Source organism: Ruditapes philippinarum, unplaced genomic scaffold (assembly GCF_026571515.1).
Source record: "Ruditapes philippinarum isolate M1 unplaced genomic scaffold, ASM2657151v2 ctg8918_1_1_1_1, whole genome shotgun sequence".
NCBI classification, from domain to species: domain Eukaryota; kingdom Metazoa; phylum Mollusca; class Bivalvia; order Venerida; family Veneridae; genus Ruditapes; species Ruditapes philippinarum.
In genome coordinates this window covers 1-25,270 of record NW_026859834.1, presented here as the reverse complement: position 1 = coordinate 25,270, position 25,270 = coordinate 1, and the positions used below count along the sequence as shown (strand labels likewise).

At 33.3% G+C, this 25,270-nt stretch overlaps 3 protein-coding genes across 3 annotated transcripts; all 3 read right to left on the bottom strand.

The window, feature by feature from the left end:
* Positions 1-3,691: 3,691 nt before the first annotated feature.
* On the bottom strand, positions 3,692-23,153 carry LOC132758062 (uncharacterized). Its single transcript, XM_060749577.1, has 3 exons — positions 22,878-23,153; positions 7,178-7,386; positions 3,692-3,879 (listed from the first exon to the last, which is right to left on the bottom strand). Exons 2-3 carry the CDS (start codon positions 7,383-7,385, stop codon positions 3,746-3,748), a joined length of 342 nt encoding a protein of 113 aa, XP_060605560.1. The 5' UTR covers position 7,386; positions 22,878-23,153; the 3' UTR covers positions 3,692-3,745.
* Positions 15,674-18,174, bottom strand: LOC132758063 (uncharacterized). Its single transcript, XM_060749578.1, has 2 exons — positions 17,397-18,174; positions 15,674-15,875 (listed from the first exon to the last, which is right to left on the bottom strand). The coding sequence occupies exon 1, from the start codon at positions 18,156-18,158 to the stop codon at positions 17,514-17,516; it is 645 nt and encodes a 214-aa protein (XP_060605561.1). The 5' UTR covers positions 18,159-18,174; the 3' UTR covers positions 15,674-15,875; positions 17,397-17,513.
* LOC132758060 (uncharacterized) lies at positions 18,347-19,423 on the bottom strand (the record flags this gene model as incomplete). The annotated part of the gene is given in 1 exon segment (XM_060749576.1): positions 18,347-19,423. A coding segment is annotated over 1 exon segment (399 nt), but the record flags the coding sequence as incomplete, so codon positions are not given.
* Positions 23,154-25,270: the final 2,117 nt, after the last annotated feature.

Sequence of the window (25,270 nt, the reverse complement as noted above, 5' to 3'; positions counted from 1 at the left end):
GAAATTTCAGACCCTGATGCTGTTAATTGCAAATGCCGAAAGTAGTCCGCTTTTTTGAAGCGGTTATTTCCCTGTATATGTACACTAACGCCGAAAAATTCAGGGGAGATTACTGCGTAAAGATGGTCAAATGACAGGCGCATTAATTTTCAAGCAAAATAATTCCCGAATGGTCGAAGATTTCTAATATTGTTTTATTCTTTATAGATATACATGCTTATAGTAAGCTCCATGATTATTTGCATCTATGTTAAACAACAGTTAGCGTCGTTACAAACCCTAATTTAGAATAATATGGTTTTCTTCATGACATCAACATATAAATTCACCGTGGCCGAGGGGTTTGGGCGCTCGCTTAGGAAGCGAGAGGTCTGGAGTTTAAATCCCAGTGAAGGCAACTCATTTTTTTAAAAATTGTTTAAGTCAAATAAACATTGGATTGGATATCAGTGTTGCAATTAGTCTTATAGCCAATTTACTACAATTAAAACGCTGGAAAACAGTGGTGGCACTATACAAAAACAAATTGGTTTATAATCTCACAACCTGCTCCTCTCTTACATTCTGAGACCCAAACAAATTCAGCGCCTTCTGTGCTTTGATTAGCTTTGGAATAAACGGTTATTTACAGACATGTCAAACAGGGGTTGAAGAATTAGGTCACACCATTATATCGATGCATTGTGAGAATCGCTCAGTTAGTCAAAGTTTTGGAAGTCTGACCCATCTTTATGCTAGATTTTTCAGTCAATTAGAATCAAAGATGTCTGTTTTAAAAATGTCAGCATAAATTTAGGAACTTTCAACAGGCAGTAAATGTGTTTTAATAAGAACACACTAATTATAAGTCTATTTATTATCAACAAAGTCTGACGGTACTGGAAACATGTTTTGACCACTTTTACGGCACAAAACAAATGCGAAGGATTTTCGTGACACTGTTGTAAATGTTAGCAATCAGTTGCTAGTGCATTTTGCAAAAAAAATCGAAAGATTTGTAAATAGATCGATACAATGAATAACACGATAAAATGGGGTTCCACTATACTTTATTTTTATGATTCATGTTTTAATTATAATATTTGCATTAAGTAAATAGAGGATATTAATATTGAGATTTTCTATTAATACAGGATTTATTTTCATCGAGTGGTATGAAATAAATATTTCCTGAGAGTTGGTAGTCACTAGTAAAATATGATAATTTTCATACCACATATTCGTATAAATCAACTCTTTACAGTGAAAATACTAAAAGCTAAAATATGAGAGAAAAAACGCATTTTATTCCATCAATATTTTTTTTAATATTTCATTTATAAGTATATAATAAATGTAAATACATGTACGCTCGTGCATGTATATATAAGGAATAACTGTAATAAGTTTCTATTTGCTTGAGGTAACTGTAAATACGCTCGTGCATGTACATATGAGGCATGATTGAAGTACTGTCTATTAGGAACCCGGCCCTCATCGATTAAGTCATATCATTTCGATCTTTTTCCGCCTTTGTTCTTTATTACAGGTACTGCCGTTTATCTACATCTTTTTAGATATAAGAATCTTTGGACAGATGAAAAATTACTTGGATATGTTAAATGGACTCCACTGAGGTTGTTATTTTTTTGACATGACAAGACTGGTAATAAATTTTCAAGATAAATGTTCCATTTTTTACGCTTTTGTACATCAGTTGAGTTCTTTTTACCGCAAGACTGCTTCCAACTAGTATATATGTACTACTGTGTTCAAGATCTTTGACGAAAAGCAACTTGACTGAATTAAATTGAAATCGAAATCAAGCTTATTCTTAGCAAAGTTGGATGCTTTATTTTTTGTGTAAAAAAGATTTTTCTGGAAATTAAACGGATTGAGCAAATGATCTGAAAATTTGTATATAAGCAGAGATGTAGATGTTTTATACAAGTTATCGGTAAAGGTCTTCATTATATGGTATAAGAATCACAGAAAACTATTTCAAGTCCCGCAATGTCAAAAAAACTCAGAAGGGTCCCTTTAATATAGTCCATATTATGTTGGTAAATACATGGCTTGCATCTCAAAAATGCATGTAAATCAATACAACAAAATAATATATTGATTAAGGCCGGTGATCAACTGGCAACATTCTATTTTCCGGGAACTCCAGTTCCATCCTCCATGGTCCATAGTAAGGATTACAAATATAACAGGTTATGCAGAAGCCATGTTATGTATCATTTAAGTCATGTAGCTTTTGGCAAAATTATTTTCCCTATGTAATTCTTTATAAAATATTCCCGTTTGGCTCTTTAAAGGTTCTTGGTCCATACATGTAACCATAAAGCATATAAGTGATTACTAACAACTTTGAAGCCTAGGCCAAGCCAAATAGCAAACCGATGCTTTACGATGATTTCCAATGACCGGATACACCGGGCAGTGACATAGAGAATACCATGCTAGTGGTACAATTACAAAACTTAACAGACATGACTTGGAAAAAATAAGGGCCAGATCCTGCAGAGCCCATTATTTTTTCCTGTTACAATGCTATATGCCAGAAAGATAAGATATGTTTTCCTATATATTAGTCTACGTAAAGCAAATGACTTCGACAGGCCTTATTTTATCCGGAGGCGGAGGGTCATGATAAATATAACTTTTTATAGAAATCTACAAATTGATGCTACATGCCAAATATCTAAGCTCTGGGCTTTGTAGTTTCACACAATAGGACTAAAATTGTTTTCCTATATAAGTTTATATAAATCATGTAAACCCGGGACGGGCCGATATTGACCCCAGGGCCATGATAAATATCAGTTTTGTAGAAGCCAGCAAGGCAATGCAACATGTCAAATACCAAAACTATAGGCATTGCAGTTTCGACAAAATAAGACTTAAATGTGTTTTCCTATACAAAACTATATTAACAAAGTGCCCCCCCCCTTGTAGGACCTATATTGACCCAAGGAGCATGATTAAACAAATTCTTTTGTGGTCCACAGAATGATGTTACATGATCGCTCTGGGCAAGGTAGTTTCACACAATAAGATTGTTCTATATAAATCTAGCGGCCCCTGTAGCGGGGCCAATGTTTATCCAAGGGGCATGATTCACATCAGTTTTGTAAAGGTTAATACTGCAATGCTACATGCTATATATCTATATGCTCTAGACATTGTAGATTTACACAATGAAACTTAATTATTTTTTCTATATAAGTCTATATGAATCAAGTTATCCCCGGGGCAGGGCTACGTTTGATGTCTTGAAGCCCAAACCTGTGCTCTGCACATCATGTCATCATAAGTAATATTTCTGCCTAAAAGATTTTATTTCTCTTTATCAGTCTGAAAAGATACAGTGCGGACACGAAAGTTTGAAATTGATACAAAATGACATGTGACCTTGACCTAAGGAAGGTGTTGTGCATATCTTCTCATTATGGTTAAGATTTCTGCTAACTTCGAGAAATCTTAGCCATAATGAGAAGAGATGCACAACAGAAAGCAGACCAGGTGCACAACATTATATGCTAAAATATTTTCGGGCGTATAAATATGGAAGTTTGAACAGTCTATTTAACAAATTCTGCAGGTTAAGCATAAATTTAAGATATTTCTTTACACTAAGTTATCAGTTGTCAATTTTATTGAGAGATTTATAAATAAGGGATATTTAAATCAGTGAAATGCATCAAATATATATTATTTATTTTTTCCATTGTAATATTATGTATAATATGCCAAAATATATCTAAAATTTGACAACTTTGGCTTTCTTCTTGGACTTCAATTTTTGCTCTGATTTATCTTCTATCATTTCATCTGTGTTATCAAGGTCAACACTTTTGTTACCATCAAGTCTCTCCAGCGTAATGCTTCCAATACCTGGAAATATAGAACAAAAGCCATACTGCAGTACTTCCAATATCTGGAAAAATATAACAAAAACTATACTGCAATACTTCATATACCCGGAAAAATATAACAAAAGCCATATTGCAATACTTCCAATACCTGGATATATAGAACAAAAGTTATACTGCAATACTTTCTGTACCTCAAACATGTGGAAAAATAGAACAAAAGCCATACTGCAATATTTCTTATACTGCGAAAATAGAATAAAAGCAATACTGCAATATTTTTACATCTGCAAAAATATAACAAAAACCATACTGCAATACTTCATATACCCGGAAAAATATAACAAAAGCCATACTGCAATACTTCCAATACCTTGAGAAATAGAACAAAAGTGATACTGCAATACTTTTGTACCTCGTACATGTGGAAAAATAGAACAAAAGCCATACTGCAATACTTCTTATACTGCGAAAATAGAATAAAAGCAATACTGCAATACTTTCTGCATCTGCAAAAATAAAACAAAAGCCATACCGCAAAAGTTCCAAAACCTGGAAAAGATAGAACAAAAGCAATACTGCGATACTTCAAATGCCTGGAAAAAAATAGAGCAAAGTTATTCTGCAAAAGTTTCAAAACCTGGAAAAATAAAACAAAAGCCATACTGCGATACTTCCAATGCCTGAAAAAAATAGAATAAAGTTATACTGCAAAAGTTCTATACCTTGAAAAATAGAATAAAGCCATACTGCAATACTTCCAATACCTGGAAAAATTGAACAAAAGCCAAATAAATGTCCGACGAACATTAATCACATTACTTTCTCAAGATTAACCTTACTCATATTAAGTTGTGCTGCTTTAAAGTAATAAAGTTATGGCGTAAACATACAACTTGTAGAGGGAACTGGAAGACAGAGAGGAGTTATCTATCATGAAGGATGAACTGAGTAACACCAAGGTCGATTTAGATAGTTATAAAGGTCAGCTACTCATTACCAAGGATACAGTACAGAAACTTACACAAGATAAAGGAACCATTTATCTAGGTAAACAGGAAGTATCCACACTGTATTTTGTGTTGTCATACCTGAATGACAATGCTTCTGCTTTTTTATTCCCAATCAGACAATTTTTATCATAGGCTTTACTTGGCTAAATTTATGTGTGCAGATCAAATTCTAAGTGATAATATGGCACACTCTCCTGCCTGGTTTTCAAATACTCTATAAGAATGTTATGCCACCTGGGTTGTTTGAAGTTCTTTCACCTTCAGCCTAAAAAAATTAACATGTCAAAGTACCTTATGTTAAAGGTAGAGTATAATCAAAGTTAATATTGCTGGTATGGATAGCTTGGAATTTTGCAGGAATATAAATAGCTAGTTCTTTCTGATTGTCCTGCTTTTTCTCACATGTTTGTCTTACCTTTTATGTCCTTGAATTTATCAGTACAGATAGGAGTATCAAAATGAATTTTGCGCAGCATTGTTCTCTCCCTCCTTTTAGAATGTTAAGTTGACATTCGAATAAACTGTAAAAGCGTCTCCAGCTCTTACCTTTCCCCTTTTTGTTCCATGCTTTTCCTTAGAAGATTTAGGCTGTTACCCGATGGTTCCAAGGTTTTTGGTTCCTCTTTATTGGTCTAATAAAAGTTTGAAAAAGAAGCTTGTTCCTGGTCATGTTCTCCCCCTAAATGGCTGTTAACTTTGTATTGTAGAAAGTAAAGGTAAGGGAGGGAATCCACCATAGCACAATCCATCCATCTGTTGTCATCTTCTGTACGAAACATTCTGTCCTCTTGTGTAGATCTAAACATTTCATATCTGAAATCAGTCGGTACACAGTGAATTTCACAACGCATAAAACTAACGCAAAATGCTGTTGCATATCGTATGGCGTCTTCATTTTGATTGTCACATAATTCACAGAATCCTGGTCTATATAGTTCCTTCTTAAAAAGATGACAAGAACAGACAGGCTCAACAATTTGTACATCATATCTTCTTTCAATCTCACTGAGTACTAGGTCAGCTTTTTGTATTTCTTGTACACAGTATAAGATTGAAGCTAGTTTCAGTTTACTTGATGCAACATCAGTATTCAGACCAATTGAGATAGTTTCTTTTGCAATCATTTTTTTGTAGATTTTAAAGCAGTCCCCGGTTCCAAGTGTTGTACAATTTTACGGAAACGAAAACTTTGCTTTTTATAATTCCTTTATGTTGAAACTGAATTTTTTGATACATATTTTTTAATTTTCAAGGGTTTGGGGAAACTATGTCTTTAAAAATTTTAAAAAATTTCTTTTGGGGGTCATTTAAATATGAATTTATTTTTAATATTTTCTAAACAATTTCACACTTGATGGAAAAAATTATAAACGTAAAAAAGCTGGAAACTAAGGGGACCCATTTTTCCAATGTGCCACCCTCCCAAATTTTTTAATATTGTTTAAGTTTTTTCCCAAAGATATATGGGTTTATTCTGAAGAAATTTTTTCACCTCATTAAATTTTTTCTCAGGTATCATAAAATGTGGACACTTTTCATTAATGATATTGTTGTACAAGAGATCTAAGCACAGTGTTAGACAAGAAAGTATGTTATTTTCTCTCCAGATGTTAGAACGTGTATTGGATATACAGTGGAAGAGTACAGTTTTACACATGTAACTTGTAATAACACCTTTAAACAATGGATTAATAAATGTTTTTAAAATCATTTTCATCAACACATAACAGCGAATCTGTGTAATATTCAAATTGAACATTAAGCACCTTTCAGCGAAAGATGTTGAAATTCTCCATTCAAGTTGCTCATGTTCACTGCCTTTACACCCAACACCAACAACAAAGCATCCAGTTCTGCTGCAATAATGTTTCATTTCAGCAGTTGGCCATTGACCTTCACCTTGTTGATCCAACCATTGTCTAGCTTGTCGCGGCCATGTTGTACAATATAGAGCTATCACATTATCTATATCAGAGTAGCCTGGTTGTCCTTGTTGTACACCTGCTGGTCCATGTACTTCTCTGTCTATATTAAATAAAGATACTATAGAATTTTTCAAAAGGAATTTTCCTGTTCTGTCCTTGAAGTAGTATTGATTAAATACATCATCAGGAGGAGCAACAGCAGGAAGAGCATCAGCAGGAAGAGCAGCATCAGGTCTCAGACGTTGAAGTAAACAATATCCAGGAGATATAGAATTATCTTGAATCATCAAATGATTAAGTACACCAGGTATCCAGTCACTCCAGTCTTGTATTACAGGGCGATTTTCAAAACAGAAAAGATGATCTATGTCTGAATTAATACCTATTGTTGTTGTTCCTTCTGATTGACTCCCAAAAACATATACAAAACCATCTCCATCAAGTGCTTGGATATTTATATTTGTTTTTGATTCCATCAGAAGTCGTGATCTTCTCCTTTTCATCACTATTCTCTCATCAACACCTATATCAGAAAGAACCTCTGATAGCTTCATTGACACAGTCTCGGTGTAATTTGGTACTCGATACATTCTGAAAATATTATTAATGTTTTAAAATATTATAAAGGTTCTAACATATTTCATTTCTTTATTTTCTTATCGAAGATCATCACAATCAGATAATTATTGTTTATTATTTAATTGTCATATTTTCCTTTTCAGAAAATTGATTTAAGATAAGTTTTCATCATCATTATCATTTTTTGTGATTTAATAAGAAAAGTATTAATTAATATTTTAGATTGATTTTTTGTGTTGTAAAAATTGATTTACACTGTTTAATTATTTTAATAATACCTATGAAATGAAAATTAAAATCAGACACATAATTCTGAATTCTTTGAAATACGATTTAAATCAAAACATGTCAGTAGTTTAGAAAAATATTTTAACTTTTATCTTTCTGTTTATATCTGCAGCAGATTAAAACTTATGAGGCCACTAGATTTTCAATTTTTTAAAAGGAAAAACAAAATATTTCAGGAATTTCCCAGTTGCTAGCAACAATTAGAGTATTGGGTTTTCTGGATTTATTTTTATCTTCCTCCTTAAGAAGATGACTCTGTTGAGCAGTTTTTTTATATATGACATTGTTTGTCTCCCTTTGTTGAAGAAAACTGATTAACAAGATATTTGGACAAGAAAAGATTAATATCAACTGTACTACATTCATGCTTCATGTATGCATTATGTATGTTAAAGGAACTCCACTGTCAATTTAAGTAACATCAGGACAGGAAATTATTTTTCAAGATTAAGGTTCCTTTTGATGTAGATTTAGACCAATATATTTTGTGCCAAATATCAGATTATTGGCTCAGTCTGTTTTTCCAGAATTTCAGAATAATTACTCTATTACTGAAAAATGACCCAAAGTTGTTACTAGTGATGTCACTATGCTTTTTCACTCAATTGAGCTAAGAATAGCACAAAACTATGAGTTTTAATTTATATTGAGTACAGTATATTACTTTCAATACTTTTGCATGTATTTCTCTTTTAAGTGTAAAAATTGATTTACACTGTTTATTTTTTTATAAAGTCTATGAAATTATAATTATAATCAGATGCATAATTTTGACTTATTTTTGAAATAAATTCTAATCAACACTAATCAGAAGTGTAGAAAAATTATTAAATTATAACGTTTTTGTTTATATCTACAGCAGAGGTCACTAGATTTTCAATATTCTAAAGAAAATCAAAGTATTTCAGAATTTTCAACAAGTATAGTATTGGGTTTTCTGGGTTTTTATAAACTTCCTCTTTCTTTCAATCTTAAGAAGATAACTGTGTTTAGCAGTTATTTTATATCTGACATTTTTTGTGTCCCTTTGTTGAAGAAAACTGATTTACAAGATATTTTGACAAGATAAGAAAAAAAGATCAACTTAAATAGATTCATGCTTCATGATGTATGTTAAAGGGACTCCACTTAGGTTTTTTGTCATGCCGGGACTGGAAATAATTCTTTTGGGGTTTGAATGTTGCACTCATTCATTATCCCTCCTGTACAGACTCAATCAAACCCATTCTGCAATTTCAAGTAATTTTGTTGTGATTAATGCTTCCAAGATCTATTTGTTTCCATATTTTTATACTTCACAACAGCAGGTGTCAAGTGATGTGTGGCAGCTGTCAAAAGTTACCCCGTTCTTCACTTCAGCGATGTTATATTTTTCTGGTTCTTCGGGATCATTGATGTCAGCACTATTAAGTGTTGAGAATTAAATACCGCTCAAGCCGGGCGTGAGGGATGTTGAACTTATTGATTATCCCTCATGTACATACTCAATCAAACCGAGTCTTCAATTTTCATGTAATTTTGTTGTGATTAATGCTTCCTAGGGATCACTTTGTTTCCAGATTTTTGTTTAGACCATTAACTTTTGTTCCAAATATCAGATCATTGGCTCAGACTGTTTTTCTAGAATTCCAGAATAATTATTCAAATTCTGCAAAATAACCCAAAATTGCTACTAGTGATGTTACTACGCATTTTCACTCAAATCGAGCTAAGAATAGAACAAAATATGATTTTTCATTTATACTGAGTACAGTATATTCATTTCTATTCTTTTGCATATATTTCTTTTTTAAGAGCTCCAGCTGATCTATGTAAGACTTTCAGTTTTTTAGGCTTCAATTGAACCTTTAATACATTAGTTAGAAGAAAAAGTTTATTCAGCTTTGTATGACAATTTCTGTTTATTTATACTAAAACTTGTTCTGTTAGAGTCCATACCTACAGGTATTCTGCGACAGAAATCCTCCAACATTTTGTGAAATGAATTATTTTTTTCTTTTTGTTTGTATTAAACTTGTTAATAAAATAAGCTTTGGTAAAAATGAAAAGTAGAAAAGTAAAGCTATGCATAAAGGTGCACATGACAACGTAATATTGAAACAGAGAAAGGATAAAATCCTAAAGTTATCAATTTGAAACAAATTACAGTCTGTTACATAACATCAGTTGTTATAATAAACAATATTTCACCTCTTGACCGCAAAAATCAACAGGGATAATCTACTGGTCAAGTTTAATGCACCTACGAAGTTTGAGGGCCAATATCCCATGGGTTGTCAAGTTATTGATTGGAAACCGTTTTTACCTACAATGTCAATGTGACCTTGACCTTTGACCCCAAAATCAATAGGGGTCATTCACTGGTCATAAACAATCATCATTCCAAGTTTGAAGTTCCTAGGCCTAACCGTTCTTTAGTAATTGATTGGAAATTTGTCCGGACTACTTCTGTTATACCAATAATGCAAAGTCAATGCAACTTCAATAGGCATATTACACAGGTTTTAAGGTTGAATGATTTTTGCCGAGTTATGGCTACACAGTCATCACTGATCGGCCTTGTCTTATCTAAGATCACCACAATCAGAATTATATTGTTTAGTGTTAAATTGTCAAATTTTCCTTATAAAGAAAATTGTTTTAAAATCTGTTTATTTTTAAATAACCTATGAAATGAAAGTTTATAATCAGATACATAATTTTGACTTCCTTTTGAAATACAATTTTAATAAAAACTAGTCAGTAGTGTAGAATAAAAATTAAATAATTACCTTTTTGTTTTAATCTACAGCAGAGATCACTAGATTTTCAATAGTCTAAAGAAAAACAAAGTATTTCAGAATTTTCAACAATTAAAGTATTGGGTTTTCTGGATTTCTTTTTAACTTCCTCTTTCTCTTTCAATCTTAGGATAACTGTGTTGAGAAGTTATTTCAAATCTGGCATTTGTTGTCTCCCTTTGTGGAAGAAAACCGATTTATTGGCGTCCGCGCCGAAGCGCGGCGCTCTTATGGAATGAGATCAGATTTTGTGAAAGGGCGACAGCAACTTCTCGAGCCTTTTAGTCGGTCATAATAAAAGCCGAAAATTCCGATCGGTATGAGGGTGCTTGATTATTAAATAAGAATGAAATGTCGCGATATGTTACAATGAATTTTCGCAATGCAAACATTTACAAATGAAATAACCTTTTCCGTCAATAAATCGCGCTCTTCGGGGTTTTTTATTTATCATTTTGTAGTACACAGTCGGTTATCATGTCATGGTATGTTATTGTTGTACATGTATCCTAGAATGATCAGTTGATGACCTAAATATTCCAAAAACCTATTTATAGATATATCTTTTTATCACTCCTATCGGTAAATGCCGGTCTCTCCCGGTCTATTTTGACCAGGATTTACTAGTGACCGGCGAATAGTACCACACGTTATATTGTCCGGTCTCTCCCGGTTTTGGAGTAGATGTTTGATATCGTTACAATTAGAAAAAAACAACAATAGCATGTTTCATTTTATCTATATGAGATAAAAACAATAAATATGTACACGGATTTATATGTAATATAAATCCGTGATATGTACAATAATTGAGAAAAAGGTACATTTTTTATGGTATTAAAATGACATTATCAACTTTGAAACATTTTATTTAATTATTCAATTTGTTATCCGTGTTTAGTAAAGATGCCGAGGAATTATTCAAAGTTACAAATTAGATTTTATGAATTATTCAATTGATCGATAATTTAAAAAATGATAAAGAAAAATACAATGTACATGTACATGGTTTAAGAATAAACAATATTATGTATTGAAAGATAAACCATAATTTACTGACTTTTTCCAGTTAAGCTTTGACTTATAATCGTCGGTCAATATGAAAATTGAATTCTTAAAATTTATTTTACAATTTTAATAAAAAAGAGTAGTAAAAACTCAGTATTAAAATAGCACATAAACACAAAAAAGAATAAAAGAAAACAATATTCATAAACCAAAATGTCACAGGGTGAGAAAAATGTGCAGCCTGACCGGGACTCGAACCCGGGACCCTCGGAATACCGTACCGCGGCTCTACCGACTGAGCTATCCGGCCGCTTACACATCTTCTCCCCTAAATAGTGAACAGTTCTGAACCGTGACATACTCCCCTGCTATATTGAAATTCGTCCTCGAATTTCACAGAGTTACAGAGCAATGTAAATTTAACTCTGAGCTATATCAGTCACGGCCCCACGTTGGGCGCCAAATGTCACAGGGTGAGAAAAATGTGCAGCCTGACCGGGACTCGAACCCGGGACCCTCGGAATACCGTTCCGCGGCTCTACCGACTGAGCTATCCGGCCGCTTACACATCTTTTCCCCTAAATAGTGAACAGTTCTGAACCGTGACATTTGTATTTTTTTTTAAATTAAAATTAATAGATATTACAATTATTGTATAATAAACAATTATTATGCTCAACATGATCAACATGGTAATATAACCAGTGTCATATTTTTACTAACTTAAAGTGTGAACATATACCTTAAGGGGGTCTTCGCTAATAGCGATAACATGTACATAATAAGGGACAAATGTGTGGTACGTGTTGATCATGCGTTACACATATGGATTATAAATGATTGCATACATGTATATCCGTTGCTATTAATAACCACGATCATAAAGAAATAACAAGTAATATTCTAATCTCTAGCATGCCAATCAAAGTTCATAATGAACAATGTCTTTCGTCCGCTCATTCATAAGTGGTATACATTTCTGGTAGTTTATAAGAATATCTTGTCATCATATGTGTACTAGTTCATCTTCACTTGCTGCATTTCTTGCTTGGACGCCCTTTGATGCTTTGCATCAATGCTTTTCTTGTTAGATATTTGGACAAGATAAGAAAAATATCAACTTCAATAGATTCATGCTTCATGTATGTTAAAGGGACTCCACTGAGGTTTTTTTGTCATGCCAGGACTGAAAATAATTTTTAATGTTCCATTTTATGTTTGAATGTTGCACTCATTCATTATCCCTCATGTACAGACTAAATCAAACCGAGTCTACAATTTTCATGTAATTTTGTTGCGATTAATGCTTCTGAGGAATCACTTTGTTTCCAGATTTTTATACGTCACAGCAGCTGTGTCAAGTGCTGTGTGGCAGCTGTAAAAAGTTACCCCATACTTATGACCTATTTTTTCAGCCTTAGTAACTATATTTTTTCTAACGCAGTAAGGTATTTTTGACCTCTTTTTGGTAACTAACATGGGTTGTAAATGCCATTTAAAATGTGTAAACTGCATTCTTTTGGTAACTTTACAATTTTTGATAATATTTTTAAATATATTTTCAAATTTTAATGAAAATTAGCATGAATCTGGAGGCGTGCTGCTTTAATATAGTCAGTATTAAGTTGTTGATACCTGTCGTTACATCTTAAACATAAATGTACAACAATACAACAAACAAGTAAATTGATGAAAGCCAAAGATCAAGTGGCAACATTTTAATCCATGATCTCCAGTTCAATCCTCTGGTCCATAGTTAGGATAACAGTTGAAATGTAACAGGTTATGCAGAGACCATGTCACCCATCATTAAGTCATGTAGTTTTTGGAAAGATTATTTTCCCTATGAAATTCTTTTTAAAATATTCCCGTTTGGCTCTTTAAAGGTCCATACATGTAATAAATGTAACCCTAAAGCATACCAGCGATTACTTACAACTTAAAAGCAGAACCAAAATAAAAGATATAGCCTAGACCAAGCTAAATAGCAAACCAATGCTTCACGATGATTTCCAGTGACCGGACTGGGTAATCGTTATATAATATGCCCGCTTGGCCCATGACTGGATTGTGGAAATCTTTATAAATTATGCCCAATTGGCCCGTGACCGGACGGGGGTTTTCTTTATAAAATATGCTCGTTTGGCCCGTGACCGGATGGGGGTAATCTTAATAAAATATGCTCCTTTGGGCCGTGACTGGATTGGGGTAATCTTTATAAATTTTGCCCGTTTGGCCCGTAACCGGATGGGGTAATCTTTATAAATAGCCCGTTTGACTGAATGGGGGAAATCTTTATAAATTATGCCCGTTTGGCCCGTGACCAATGGGGGTAAACTTAATAAAATATGCCCGTTTGGCCCGTGATAGGAGGGAGGTAATCTTTATAAAATATGACCGTTTGACCCGTGACCGAATGGGGGTAATCTTTTTAAAATATGCCCATTTGGCCCGTGACCGGACGGGGGTAATCTTGATAAAATATGCCATTTTGGCCCGTGACCGGATGGGGTAATCTTTATAAAATATGCCCGTTTGGCCTGTGACCGAATGGGTTAATCTTTAAAAAATATGCCCGTTTGGCCAGAGACCGGATGGGAGTAATCTTTATAAAATAGCCCGTGTGACTGAATGGGGGAAATCTTTATAAATTATGCCCGTTTGGCCCGTGACCAATGGGGGTAAACTTAATAAAATATGCCCGTTAGGCCCGTGACAGGAGGGAGGTAATCTTTATAAAATATGACCGTTTGACCCGTGACCGAATGGGGGTAATCTTTTTAAAATATGCCCATTTGGCCCGTGACCGGACGGGGGTAATCTTTATAAAATATGCCATTTTGGCCCGTGACCGGATGGGGTAATCTTTATAAGATATGCCCGTTTGGCCTGTGACCGGATGGGTTAATCTTTAAAAAATATGCCCGTTTGGCCAGAGACCGGATGGGAGTAATCTTTATAAAATAGCCCGTTTGGTCCCGCTTAAGGGTTTGGGTCCATAAATGTAACCATGAGAAAACTGAATAATTTTTCTAAGTTAAAGTACAACCAAGATTTATTGCTTGTTTATTTTTTGCATACCTTTGTTGAAATACCATCTTCGATGCAGATTAGGCCAAGCTACATAGCAAAATTATGTTTCTAATGACTTTTCCAGTGGCAGTTAATTCAAAATGCAAGATTGGATCGGGGATGGGGAGAAAAATACTTTTTGAATAAGTGCATAGGGAATCCCATACTAGTGTCTGATGTAACAAAATTTATCAAGCAAGGCTTAGCAGAAAATAGGGGCAAGATTCTGCCGGTACCATCATTTTTCCGTAACAATGCGATTTATGCAGGACAGGCCCAATTTCAACCGAAGGGTCATGCTTAATATAACTTTTGTAGAAATCTACAAATATATGTTACATACCAAATATCTAAGATTTTGGCTTTGTAGTTTCTCACAAAGGGATTCAAATGTGTTTTCCTAAATCAAGTAAACCTGGGACCGACCGATATTGACCCCAGTGGCATGATAAATATCAGTTTTGTAGAGGCCAACAAGGCAATGCAAAACATGTCAAAAACCAAAACTTAAGGCATTGATGTTTCGCCAAAATAAGACTTAAACGTGTTTTCCTACACAAAACTATATTAACAAAATGACCCCCACCAGAACCTATGTAGGCCCCCAAGGAGCATGATTAATACCAGTTATTTTGTGGTCCACAGAATGATGTTAAATGCCATATACCATAAGCTCTTGGCTTGATGTTTCACACAATAAGTCTCGGATGTGTTTTTCTATATTATTCTAAAAAATGTAGTGACCCCTGAGGCAGGGCCAAGACTAAACCAAGGGGCATGATTCATATCAGTTCTATAAAGGTCATTACGGCAATGCCACATGCTAAATATCTAAGCTCTAGAAATTTTAGTTTCACACAATGAAACTTAAATGTGTTTTCCTATGTAAGTCTATATAAATCAAGTTATCCCCAGGGCAGGGCATAATATGCTAAAATATTTTCGGGCGTGTTAAAATTGAAGATACAGGTTAAGTATAAATTTAAGATATTTCTTTCCACTAAGGCTAGAAACAAAGTTATTTCTTTTCACTAAGGGTAGAAACAAAGTTATTTCTTTTCACTAAAGGAGGAAACAAAGTTATCAGCTGTACAACTTATTGGTCAACAGAGATTTATAAATTAGGGATATTTTAATCAGCAAAATTCATCAATTATATATATTTTATTTTTTCTACTATAATATCATATATAATAAGCCAACGAAAAATTAAGTTTCCCTAAAATTTGACCACTTTGGCTTTCTTCTTGGCCTTCAATTTCAGCACTGATTTGTCATCTGGCATTTCATCTGTGTTATCAAGGTCAACACTTTTATTACCGTTCAGTCTCTCCAACGTAATGCTTCCAATACCTGGAAACATAGAACAAAAATTATACTGCAATACTTCCAATATCCGGAATATAGAACAAAAACCATAATGTGATACTTCCAATACCTGGAAAAATAGAACAAAAGTGATATTGCAATACTTTCTGTACCTAGAACATGTAGAAAAATAGAACAGAAGCCATACTGAAATACTCCTAATATGGGACAAAAATAGAATAAAAGCAATACTGCAATACTTTCTAAAACTGGAAAAATAAAACAAAAAGCCTTGCTGCAATACTTCCAGTACCTGAAAAAATAGAACAAAAGTCATACTGTGGTACTCCCAGTGCCTGGGGAAAATAGAACAAAAGTTTACTGTGGTACTCCCCACTGCCTGGAAAAATAGAACATTAGCCTTACTGTGATAATTACAATAGAGCTACTTTGAAAAATAGAACAAAAGCAATGCTGCAATATTTCCAAAACCTGGAGAAATAGAACAAAAGCAATACTCCAATACTTCCAATACCTGGAAAATAGAACAAAGTCATACTGCAATATTTTCTAATTTTCTATGCCAGGACAAATAAATAAAATGTGATACCGCAAAACTTCCAATACCTGGAAAAATTATATCAAAAGCCATACTGCAATATTTTCTATGCCATGACAAATAAATAAAGTGATACCGCAATACTTCCAATATCTGGAAAAATATATCAAAAGTCATACTGCAATATTTCCAATACCTAACTGGAAAAATAGAACAAAACCCATACTGCAATATTTTCTATGCCGGGAAAAATAAATAAAAAGTGATACCCAAATACTTCCAATACATGGAAAAATATATCAAAAGTCATACTGCAATATTTCTAATACCTAACTGGAAATATAGAACAAAACCCATACTGCAATATTTTCTATGCCAGGACAAATAAATAAAGTGATACCGCAATACTTCCAATATCTTGAAAAATATATCAAAAGTCATACTGCAATATTTCTAATACCTAACTGGAAAAATAGAACAGAACCCATACTGCAATATTTTCTATGCCGGGAAAAATAAATAAAATATGATACCCAAATACTTCCAATACATGGAAAAATAAAACAAAAGACAAATTAATATCCCATGGACATTTATCACGTTATTTTTATTCAAAGATTTATTATACTTTTATTTACTAGTAGTTGTGCTGCCTTAAAGTTATTAATTAATGGTGTAAACATTTATCAAATTATAAAGACAAAGGATCTATTTACCTAGGTAAACAGGAAATATCCACAGTTTTATTGTGTAGTCATATCTGAATGACAATGCTTATGTTTTTTTATTCCCAATCAGATACTTTTTACTATGGGCTTTACTTGGCTTAATTTGTGTGCAGAAATTAATGTTAAAGTACAATGTTTTGTTTAGAGTATAATCAAAGTAAATATTGCTGGTATGGATAGCTTGGATCACATCATTTGAAAAAGATATTTTGCAGGAATATAAATTATAGCTTGTTCATTTCTCTCTGACTGTCCTGCTTTTTCACAGTTTTGTCTTACCTCTTTTGTCCTTGCATTTATCAATACAGATAAGAGTGTGGTGATATGAATCTTTGCAGCATTGTTTCTTCCCTTACATTAAGTGACATCAAATAACACTGTAAAGCATCTCCAGTTCTACCTTCTTGTTCCATGCATTTTCCTAGAATATTGAGGGCTGTTTCCCGATGTCCAAGGTTTGGTTCCTCTTTTTATGGTTCTGATAAGTTTGAAAAGGGCAGCTTGTTTCTGGTCATGTCTTCCTAAATGGCTGTTAACTTTGTATTGTAGAAAGTAGAGGTAAGGGAGGGAATCCACCGTAGCACAATCCATCCATTTGTTGTCTCTTTCTGTACGAAATATTATGTCTTCTTGTGTAGATCTAAACAATTCATATCCGAGTTCAGATGGAACACAGTGAATTTCACATGGCAGAAATCTAACACACAATGCTGTTGTATACTGTAATACTTCTTCATTATGATTGTCACATAATTCATTGAATCCTTGTTTTCTTGGTTCCTTCTCAAATTGATGACAATTACAGACAGGCTCAACAATTTGTAGATCATATCTTCTTTCAATCTCACTGAGAACCAGGTCAGCTTTTTGTATTTCTTGAGCACAGAATAAGATTGAAGCTAGTTTCAGTTTACTTGATGCAACATCTGTATTCAGACCAAGTGAGATGAGTTTGAGGGCATCTGCTGATACAGTGTTGTACTGATTTATGTTGATAGAAGCCAGGACAGATCCAAGTGTTGTACAGTACCATGGTAACATTAGATGACTGGCTGTCTTATCCAGACCTTTATGTTGAAAGTTGACTGTCTTTGATACATAGTTCCTTAACTTTTTAACAGCTTCATGAGGACTACTGTCTTTAAGAAGATTATAAGTTTCTATCAATGTCTTAGATATAAGTAAAACCAAATTTAATACTAGTGATGCTGAAATATCGTCACTTTTCTTGATTAGACAGAAGTTATTAAACTTGAGATGAAGCCTGGAACCAAGATCATCACATTTAGTCCCAAGTAGTGCCACTCCTTCACTGTTGATGATATTGATGAGTATTTCCAGGATATATGGTTTGACTACAGGTGAAATTTTTCCCCTCATTAAATTGTTCCCAGGTATGATAAAATGTTGACAATTTTCATTAATGATACTGTTGTACAGTAGAAATAAACACAGTGATAGACAAGAAAGTAAGTTATTTTCTCTCCAGATGTTAGAATGTGTATAAGCAATACAGTGGAAGAGTACAGTTTTACACATGTAACTGGATATCACATCTTGAAATAATAGATTAATAAATGTTTTTAAAATCATTTTGATTAAGACTTAACAGCGAATCTGTGTAATATTCAGGTTGAACATTAAACACCTCTCTGCTAAAGATGTTGATATTCTCCATTCAAGTTGCTCATGTTCACTGCCACTACATCCAACAGGAACAACAAAGCATCCAGTTCTGCTGCAATATTGTTTCATTTCAGCAGACGGCCATTGACCTTCACCTTGTTGATCCAACCATTGTCTAGCTTGTTGTGGCCATGTTGTAACAATGTAGAGCAAACACATTATCTATATCACAGTAGCCTGGTCCTTGATGTACACCTGCTGGCCCATGTACATCACCGTCTCTATTTATATAAGATACTATAGAATTTTTGAAAAAGTATTTTTCCTGTTCTGTCTTTAAAGAAGTATTGATCAGATTCATCATCAAGAGGCTCATCAAGAGGAAGAGGAGCATCATCTCTCAGCACTTGAAGTAAACAATATCCAGGAGATACAGAATTATCTTGAATCATCAAAAGATTATTTTCACCAGGTATCCAGTCACTCCAGTCTTGTGTTACAGGGAGTGTTTTATAACAAATAAGTTTATCTATGTCTGAATCTATTCCTATTGTTGTTGTACCTTCTGATTGACTCCCCAAAATATGAGTTAAGTTATTTTCAACACGAAGTTGGTAATTTATATTTATGATTGATTCATTCAGAAGCCATGTTCTTCTCCTTTTCATCACTATTCTCTCTCATCAACGCCTATATCAGCCAGAACCTCTGATAGCTTCATTGACACAGTCTCTGTGTACTTTGGTACTTGATACATTCTGAAAATATCATTAATGTTCTAAAAATATTATAAAGTTTCTAACATATATTGAATTTCTTTATTTCTTTTCTGATTTTCTTATCTAAGATCACTACAACGTGATTAGCATTGTTTATTGTTAAATTTTCCTTTTGATTTAAGATAAGTATCTATCACCATTATCTTTTTTTTATTTTATAAGATATGTATCAATAATTTTTTAGATGATTTTTGTGTTTTAAAAATTCAATTTTTTAAGTTTATTTTTAAATTACCTATGGAATAGAGATTTTAAACAGATACATAATTATGACTTCTTTGATATACGATTTAAATCAAAACATGTCAGTAGTGTAGAAAAATATTAAATTTTTTACCTTCTGCTGTTTATATCTTCAGCAGATTAAAGATTATGAGGCCACTAGATTTTCATTTTATTTTAAAGAAAAACAAAACAATTTAGGAATTTCCCAGTTGCTAACAACATACAGTTTTGGGTTTTCTGAATTTATTTTAAAGTTCCTCTTTCTTTTTCAATGTTAAGAGGATAACTCTGTTGAGCAGTTATTTCAAATTTGACATTTGTGTCTCCCTTTGTTGAAGAAAACTGACTGACTAAGATATTTGGTCAAGATAAGATAAAGATCAACTGTACTCATGTATTCATGTTTCATTTCCTGTTTTAATTTGAGATCCTCCTGGGCTCCTTGCCCTGGGTCTGGTGGGGGCTGTGTTCATTGAACGCCGCCTTTCCTTGGTGATCTTGTTTATCATATATTATACTTCATGTATGCTTCCTGTATGTTAAAGAGACTCCACTAAGGTTTTTTTGTAACTTTCAGGACAGGAAATAATTTTTCAAAATTTTAATGTTCCATTTGATGTAGATTTAGACATATTACTTCTGTACCAAATATCAGATCATTGGCTAAGAATGTTTTTCCAGAATTCCAGAATAACTACTCTAATTCTGAAAAATGACCAAAAATTGTTTCTAGTGACATTCTTTTGCTTTTTCACTCACATTGAGCTTAGAATAGCTAAAAGAAAATGAGTTTTAATTCATATTGAGTATATTGCTTTCTTTCTTTTGCATACGTTTCTGTTTTAACTGTCTCAACTGATCAATGTAAGATTTTCAAACGGTGTTTGTTGCAAGCTATACATAAGTTTGTCTGGACTACTCGTCAGAAACTAGTGCAATTTCATCATGATTAATACCTAATATGTACAACAACATTTTTCAGTTCATTGATTTTTGTCAGAGTTTTTGCCCTTTCATGATTTTAATTTTTAAATTTGTCCGGACTACACCAGTTAAACCAATAATGCAAGGTTAATGAAACTTTACAGGATTGATCAATAGCTCAAATTCTTGTGCATATTACACAGGTTTTTAGGTGGACTGATTTTTTGTCAAGTTATGGCTATCATGAGGCGACACAGATATCACTGATGACCCTTGTCTTATCTAAGATCACCACAATCAGAATATTATTGCTTATTGTTAAATTGTCAAATTTTCCTTTAAAGAAAATTGTTTTAAAATAAGGTTTTAATCACCATTTGCATCCTAATCAATTTGTGCTATTTTAAAAGAAATGTGTTATAAAATGTTTTCGATGATTTCTGTTTAGTGAAAATTGATTTATTCAGTTAATTTTTATATACCCTAAGAAACGGAAATTTTAATAAAATAGTTTAATCGGACCTTTGACCTCTTTTTGAAATATATTTTAATAGACACTAGACAGTAATATAAAAGAGTAATCATTAAATGTTTACCTTTTTATGCCTGCTGCAGATTTAAGATCATGAGGTCACTAGATGTTCAATATTTAAAAAGCAAAACAAAATACTTCAGAAATTTCCCTGTTTCTAACAACAACCTAGTTGCTAACAACAATTAGAGAATTGGGTTTTCTGGATTTATTTTTAACTTCCTCTTTCATTTTTAATCTTAAGAAGATAACTCGGTTGAGCAGTTACTTTATATCTGACATTTGTTGTCTCCCTTTTTTTGAAGAAAACTGACATCATATTTGAACAAGATAAGATAATGTACTAGATTCATGCTTCATGTATATTAAAGGGACTCCACTGAGGTTTTTTTTTGTAACTTTCAGGACAGGAAATAATTTTTCAAGATTGAAGTTCCATTTATTAAGGTTTAGACCAATATTTTTTGTGCCAAATATCAGATCATTGACTTAGTCTGTTTTTCTAGAATTCAGAAAAAAATTTCTTATTGTGAAAAATGACACAAACTTTTTACTGGTTACTTGTCACTACAATTTTCACTCGAATTGAGCTAAGAAATAGAACAAATATGATTTTTCATTTATACTGAGTAAAGTATAATCCTTTCTATTCTTTTGAATATATTTCTGTATTAAGTGCCCAAGCTGATGTATGTAAGACTTCAATGTTTTTAGGCTTCAATTGAACCTCTGTGGAGTTCCTTTAATGCATTTCTTTGAAGAAAAAGTTAATTTAGCTTTGTATGACAATTTCTGTTTATTTATACTAAAACTTGTTCTGTAAGTCCATACCTATAGGTATTCTACTACAGGAATCCTCCAATCACTTTGTGAAATGAATTATTATTTTCTTTTTGTTTGTATCAAAACTGTTAAAAAAACTTTGGTAAAAATGAAAGGTAGAAAATTAAAGCTTTACATAAAGGTGCACATGTCAACGTAATATTGAAACAGAGATAGGATAAAATCCTAATGTTATCAATTTCAAAGACATATAACAGTCTGTTAAATAAAATCAATTGTTATAATAAACAATCTTTGACCCCTTGACCCCAAAATCAACAGGGATCATCTACTGCTCAAGTTTAATGCACCTACAAAGTTTGAGGGCCAATATCAGATGAGTTGTCAAGTTATTGATTGGAAACCGATTTTACCTTTAATGTCAATGTGACCTTGACCTTTGACCCCAAAATCAATAGGGGTCATTCACTGGTCATAAACAATCATCATTCCAAGTTTGAAGTTCCTAGGCCTAACCGTTCTTTAGTATTTGATTGGAAATTTGTCCGGACTACTTCTGTTATACCAATGATACAAAGTCAATGCAACTTTACAGGATTGATCAATAGGCATTTTACACAGGTATTTAGGTTGAATGATTTTTGCCGAGTTATGGCTACACAGTCATCACTGATCGGCCTTGTCTTATCTAAGATCACCACAATCAGAATTATATTGTTTAGTGTTAAATTGTCAAATTTTCCTTAAAGAGAAAATTGTTTTAAAATCTGTTTATTTTTAAGTAACCTATAAAATGAAAGTTTACAATCAGATACATAATTTTGACTTCTTTTTGAAAAACAATTTTAATAAAAACTAGTCAGTAGTGTAGAATAAAAATTAAATAATTACCTTTTTGTTTTTATCTACAGCAGAGGTCACTAGATTTTCAATATTCTCAAGAAAAACAAAGTATTTCAGAATTTTCAACAATTAAAGTATTGGGTTTTCTGGATTTATTTTTAACTTCCTCTTTCTCTTTCAATCTTAAGATAACTGTGTTGAGCACTTATTTCAAATCTGGCATTTGTTGTCTCCCTTTGTGGAAGAAAACTGATTTACAAGATATTTGGACAAGATAAGAAAAATATCAACTTAAATAGATTCATGCTTCATGTATGTTAAAGGGACTCCTCTGAGGTTTTTTTGTCATGCTAGGACTTAAAATAATGTTTAATGTTCCATTTTATGTTTGAATGTTGCACTCATTCATTATCCCTCATGTACAGACTAAATCAAACCGAGTCTACAATTTTCATGTAATTTTGTTGCGATTAATGCTTCTGAGGGATCACTTTGTTTCCAGATTTTTATACGTCACAGAAGCTGGTGTCAAGTGCTGTGTGGCAGCTGTAAAAAGTTACCCAATACTTATGACCTATTTTTCAGCCTTAATATCTGTATTTTTACTAACGCAGTAAGTGATTTTTTTGTATTTTTGACCTCTTTTTGGTAACTTACATGGGTTGTAAATGCCATTTAAAATGTGTAAACTGCATTCTTTTGGTAACTTTACAATTTTTTATATTTTTAAATATATTTTCAAATTTTAATGAAAATAAGCATGAAACTGGAGGCGTGCTGCTTTAATATAGTCAGTATTAGGTCGTTGATACATGTCGTTGCATCACAAACATAAATGTACATCAATACAACTAACAAGTAAATTGATGAAAGCCAAAGATCAAGTGGCAACATTTTAATCCATGAAATCCAGTTCAATCCTCTGGTCCATAGTTAGGATTTTTGTTTTTGTTTGATTTGGGGTTTACGTCACACTGACACAGTATAGGTCATTTGGCGACGTTCCAGCTTTACTGGTGGAAGAAGACCTCAGGTGCCCCTCCGGGCATTTTTTCAGGCACGAACGTGCACGTGAGTAGAACCACCGACGTTCCGTAAGCTAGCTGGATAGCTTCTTCACATGAAAGAATCCAAAGTCCCTGTCGGGATTCGAACCCACAGCGGTGAGGGGCAAGTGGTTTGAAATCAACGACCTTAACCACTCGGCCACGGACGCCCCTCATAGTTGGGATAAGAGTTGAAATGAAACAGGTTATGCACAGACCATGTCACCCATCATTAAGTCATGTAGTTTTTAGAAAGATTATTTTCCCTATGAAATTATATTTAAAATATTCCCGTTTGGCTCTTTAAAGGTTCTAGGTCCATACATGTAATAAATGTAACCCTAAAGCAAACCAGCGATTACTTACAACTTAAAAGCAGAACCAAAATAAAAGATATAGCCTAGGCCAAGATAAATAGCAAACCAATGCTTCACAATGATTTCCAGTGACCAGATTGGGTAATCTTTATATAATATGCCCGCTTGGCCCATGACTGGATGGGGGAAATCTTTATAAATTATGCCCGTTTGGCCCGTGACCAGTGGGGGTAATCTTTATAAAATATGCCCGTTTGGCCCATGACTGGATAGGGGTAATCATTATAAATTATGCCCGTTTGGCCCGAGACCGGATGGGGGTAATCATTATAAATTATGCCCGTTTGGCCAGTGACCGGATGGGGGTAAACTTTATAAAATATGCCCGTTTGGCCCGTGACCGGTTGGGGATAATCTTTATTAAATATGCCCGTTTGGCCCGTGACCTGATGGAATAATCTTTATAAAATATGCCCGATCGGCCTGTGACCTGATGGGGTAATCTTTATAAAATATGCCCGTTTGGCCCGTGACCGGATGGTAATCTTAATAAAATATACCCGTTTGGCCCGTGACCTGATGGGAGTAATCTAAATAAAATATGTCCGTTTGGCCCGTGACCGTATGGAGGTAATCTTAATAAAATATGCCCGTTTGGCCCGTGACCGTATGGAAGTAATCTTAATAAAATATGCCCGTTTGGCCCGTGACCGTATGGAAGTAATCTAAATAAAATATGCCCGTTTGACCCGTGACCGTATGGAGGTAATCTAAATAAAATATTAGGCCCATTAAAAGTTCTGGGTCCATACAAGTAACCTTGAAGAAAATAAGTGAATATTTCTTTTAAACTGAACCAATTTATATATATTGCTCGTAAGTGTTATGCATAGAATGTTTAATATCATCTATGATACAGCTTCAGCCAAGCAACATAGCAAAAGTTTGCTTGTAATGAATTATCGATTGGCAGTAACTTAGAAAAGATTGGATCGTGGATGGAGCTGAAAAACACTTTTTTAATGAAGTGCAGTTAAGTACTGAAAACTTTCACCGGGCAGTGACATAGAGAATCCCT